Raw genomic sequence first — 4,630 nt, 5'->3', positions numbered from 1 at the left:
GGCCGCGGGGTCCGGCCGCTGCCTCCCGCGGCGGGTGGCGCGGGAGCGGCCGCCGCGCTCGGTCCGTTAACGCTTCTCTTGCTGCGAGTTGGTGTTGATGCCGTTTGGTGCCCGTTGCTTCTCTCCGAGCCGGCTGCTGTCGTGAAACATAAAACAGTGCTTTTTTTTTTTTTTTTTTTTTTTTTTTTTTTTTTTTTTTTTTTTTAAGATAAGAATTCAAAATGTGGCTTTATCTCGTTTCCGCTGTTTTTTTTTTTCTCACAAATTGCTTTAAATTTATGAATTCTAATAACTAACTGGCTGGTGTTTGTTGCTTAGGTTCTGTAGGTGCTTTTTTTGTTTGCTCCACTGTACAGCAGTTTGAGCTAGGACTKCAAGAATACAAAATTTATGCAAGTAAAATATCCTTTGTCTTTACTATGCCTTGCTATATATTACTATAAAAGGTGATTGTTTAGCTCTTCTTATTTAAGCGGCTTATAGATATTTATGTGGGGCTTATTTTAAATTTTTAACGTTTTCCCCAGGTTTAAGTTCATTTTGTTGCACAAGTCCCTCACCGCCATCATGCGACTAGTAATCCTTGAAGATTATGACCAGGCTAGTGAATGGGCAGCAAAATACATCTGTAATCGTATTATCCAATTCAAGCCAAGTCAAGGGAGATAYTTCACACTTGGTCTACCAACAGGCAAGTTTCTTCAAAATCTACGTAACCTAAAAATGTATTTGCATCTCTGCTAATAGGTTTTTTTTTTTTTTTATAATACTTCCAATATATTTGTAATCTAAATATGAAATTTTCTTGCTTAAAAAATAGTTATGATAATAATAGGTTTAATTCTATTGGAAAAACATTGTAGCAAATTCTGACTATGGAGAGATGTAAATACACTCTGAAAATGTTGTGTGGATATACAGCACAGTGTCAAAACTTTATTCAACAGGGAGTACGCCCTTGGGATGCTACAGGAAGCTGATAGAATATCACAAGAACGGAGATCTGTCTTTCAAATATGTAAAGACTTTCAATATGGATGAATATGTTGGTAAGCTGTGGTATTAATTATTGGTACACTGAAACTTTCAACGTTAAAATCGCTAAACATATAAGAGGACAAGATCAGTTTCTAATAGGTTTATGCTTCTACATGTGCATTGTGTAATTTAAGCATGTGTCTTATTCTCAAAAGTGCAAAGAGGTATTACTGGTCCAAGCAGATCCCAGAAAAATCAGTGCTTGTAAAGAACTGAAACACTCTCACAGGAAGTACTTTGTCATGTAATATTGTCACTTTTTCTTTTGAAGATCTTACCTTCTTTGTGATATTTGTGCAAAGTGAATGTACTGAAACAATTACCTTGCTGCATAGCAATAGGAAAACCCAAATATTATTTCAAATTGTGATTTGATTTGTGTTTTTTTAAAAACAAAACAAAACTTTGTCTTCCATGCCATGTTTGTTGCATGTACAGTAGAATGATCAAGGTGGGTTAAATCAATCTTGTAATGTATTAACTTCACTGTAACGGTTGCAGGGCTTCCCAGAAATCATCCAGAGAGTTATCATTCTTACATGTGGAATAACTTCTTTAAGCATATTGACATAGATCCAAATAATGCTCATATCCTTGATGGGAATGCTCCAGATCTACAGGCAGAATGTGACGCGTTTGAAAAGAAAATAGAAGAAGCCGGGGGGATTGATCTGTTTGTYGGAGGTATGACAAAACATTCTGTGATCAATTAAAATTCAAACAAATGCACCAGATCTGTAGTTGCTATTTTTAGAAAATTGCTAAAAAAATGTACTTGCAAATACTGTATAAGAAAGTTCTGTGACTAACAAAAATCAGTCTGAATATCAAAGCAGGCTGGCTGGTGTCCAGTTTTCAATAATAACTTACTCTGAAATAAGTTTTCAGTGTGTTTTACTGAAAGCATGGGGCTAGAGAATTCATTCTTAAGCTAACCCCCTGTGAAAGAAAAGCTTATCTGTTGACTTTTAGCTCTGGAATGATTTACTTTTTTTAACTTTGAAAAGGCATAGGTCCAGATGGCCACATTGCATTCAATGAACCAGGATCAAGCTTGTCTTCAAGAACGAGATTAAAGACTTTAGCAATGGACACCATTTTGGCAAATGCTAAATACTTTGATGGAGACTTATCTAAAGTACCAACTATGGCGCTAACAGTTGGTGTGGGTACAGTGATGGATGCTAGAGAAGTAAGAACTCCTTTGGTTTTAGTTGCATGTCTTTGTTTTCAAGATCTGTTTTCAAGCTGGTATATAAACTGGGACTGAAAGTAAACGGAGACTTTTCTTTTGCAGGTGATGATTCTTATAACAGGTGCACATAAAGCTTTTGCATTGTACAAAGCAATTGAAGAAGGGGTCAATCATATGTGGACAGTTTCTGCTTTCCAGCAGCACCCTCGCACTATCTTTGTATGTGATGAAGATGCCACTTTAGAATTAAGAGTTAAAACTGTAAAGTACTTTAAAGGTGAGCACTGAATTAGAAGAATTACTCATATTGAAAATTATGTTAAGTCTGGGCCTTCCAACACATTAGGGTAGCTAATGTATAAAATGTATTCAAAACAAGAAATGTTAACTTCTGTGTTGAGTGGAACAGTGATAAGAGAYACAGTGTTTCTTACACGTGAGATCAGAGTGTGTCAGTTGATATTCCTGAAAAGTGTCCTTTGAATAAGGTCTTTTCATTGCTCTCACTTTTGCAGTTGAGTAATATTCGACTCCATGTTCAGAAAACAGCAGCAGTCTGTGTCTAGAATGCTGGTCATAAACACACTGGAAAGTCTTGCTTAAAGGACACTTGAGAGATGTATTAATCATGATATATTCCATTATACTTTTTTTATGACTTGTTTTGTTATGACTGGCCATTTGGTATCTTGTAAAGCGTTGTCTAGTTAAACTGACGTGTGACGCAGACTTGGAAGTCAGTTGAGGACATCTTGCATACAGTGCAGTTGGCACAACAGTCCATACTGGCTCCTAATACATTGCACACTTGCACTGTTGTTCGTATTTGCAGTAGGTATATTTAGGTAGGCTTAAGGTAACGCTGAATTTTTGGTAGTCATGGGGAATTCCTACTTGCAGTTTTGTTCCACTTTGCCGAGGCTGTATGCAATTCTGTGGAGCTGTAGCTACTGTGCTGCTGTAGGTGAAAGCAGAGAAGTCGTGTTTGTATCACAACRGTAGGCTTTCTCACTTGAATTTTCCTGTTACTGAAGTATCTGAGATCTACACTGTTATTTATGAAAATATTCTTAGAGTATTGCATCACTGGTGTCCATAGATGCTTTAGATTGCAAAATTAATTAGATCTTCAGTGTGCTTACTTGTAGATACTGTTTTAATTTTTGAGATTTTCAGTATCCTGTTGGTGTATGTGGGAGGGATAGTCTTCACCTGCATCACACTACTAAATACTCCTTCCTACTACTTTCAAAGCTGAACTTTAGGGAGTTTAGGCTTGTTATCTAGGCTACTTGGATGAAAAATAATACTTTATACAAGCAAGCTTTGTTAAGAGAAGATACAAATATACTAGTGTAGCATTTTTAGGCATGATGCTGATATTCAACATTGCTTTAAAAAAAGAAAAAGGGCTACAGTATGTGAATGGATGCTATTCTTTCACACTGTATTTAATTACCTTGTAATATATACAGAGAAATAGAATTTTTAGAAATTGTTTACTTTAAATGAGCTGAACTTTCCCCAGTCATAAAGCAGTTTGAGGTTTTTTTTTTTCATTTTAAGATGGAAGGGAAATCAATAGTCAAATCTGGATTCTTTCTCTGTGTTGATCTTCAAGTTAGACTAAAGATGCTAAGCAGCTCTTAAGGACTAGTTAATTATGCTAGTTACTAAAATTTCTCACCATTTAAAAAAATCAAGACGGTATGAAACTTGAAAGTACTGTTAGATAATAAACTGTCACACTGGCTGATAGTTAGAATAACTCTTCTTTAGTTACCCATAACTTTTGACTATTTGTAAATTTATTGATTATTTTGCAGAAAAGAGTTAATGCCAGGAAGCTTTGTCCACACCTGTGCATGCTTCTCTGAAACTGTATAAACTTATTCAAATAATACTTGAGTTAAATAGGTAGCAAGGCTGTTCCTTTGAAATAAAGCATGTTATCTTCCATCAACCAAGGGGATGGGCCTTGCCAATATCAGCTCTTGTTTCTAACTCTGTTCTTGAAATACACTTTGACCAAGAGGATTTAAATATCCCTCATGAAATATGGCAGCGCTAGTCCCTCTGTTTTTAATGCCTCTAGGAAAAGTGGGGAATTCTCTCTTTTTTTCCTCTTCTAGAAAAGAAACTGTCAGGAAGTGGAAAGCTTTGAAGTTCTAATATAGATCTAATCTGCAGCTAATACTTTTTTCCTTCATCAATGACTCTTATACTGAATGTCTATTTATTATTTTTCCCCTTCCTGTTAAACTCCATGGAGACACTCCTGGCTTTCTTTCCCTTGTAGGTCAAAGCAATACTTATGTTTCAGGAAATCTGAGAAAGTCATCTTCAATTTAAAAAAAAAAAAAAAAAAAAATGGTAGTCAACATAGACAGCAAGTCA

At 35.7% G+C, this 4,630-nt stretch overlaps 1 protein-coding gene across 1 annotated transcript in view; it reads left to right on the top strand.

Moving 5' to 3' along the window:
• Positions 1-259: 259 nt before the first annotated feature.
• Positions 260-4,630, top strand: part of GNPDA2 (glucosamine-6-phosphate deaminase 2) — a 5,858-nt gene continuing 1,487 nt past the window's right edge. Inside the window, exons 1-6 of the mRNA XM_026033542.1 lie at positions 260-446; positions 528-691; positions 948-1,049; positions 1,540-1,722; positions 2,046-2,230; positions 2,336-2,510. Coding sequence (XP_025889327.1) covers positions 391-446; positions 528-691; positions 948-1,049; positions 1,540-1,722; positions 2,046-2,230; positions 2,336-2,510 — 865 coding nt within the window. The 5' untranslated portion in view covers positions 260-390. The remainder of the gene's footprint in view (positions 447-527; positions 692-947; positions 1,050-1,539; positions 1,723-2,045; positions 2,231-2,335; positions 2,511-4,630) is intronic.

Source organism: Nothoprocta perdicaria, unplaced genomic scaffold (genome assembly GCF_003342845.1).
Source record: "Nothoprocta perdicaria isolate Ctin4 unplaced genomic scaffold, notPer1 scaffold_13, whole genome shotgun sequence".
NCBI classification, from domain to species: domain Eukaryota; kingdom Metazoa; phylum Chordata; class Aves; order Tinamiformes; family Tinamidae; genus Nothoprocta; species Nothoprocta perdicaria.
This window is presented reverse-complemented; position numbering and strand designations above follow the sequence as displayed.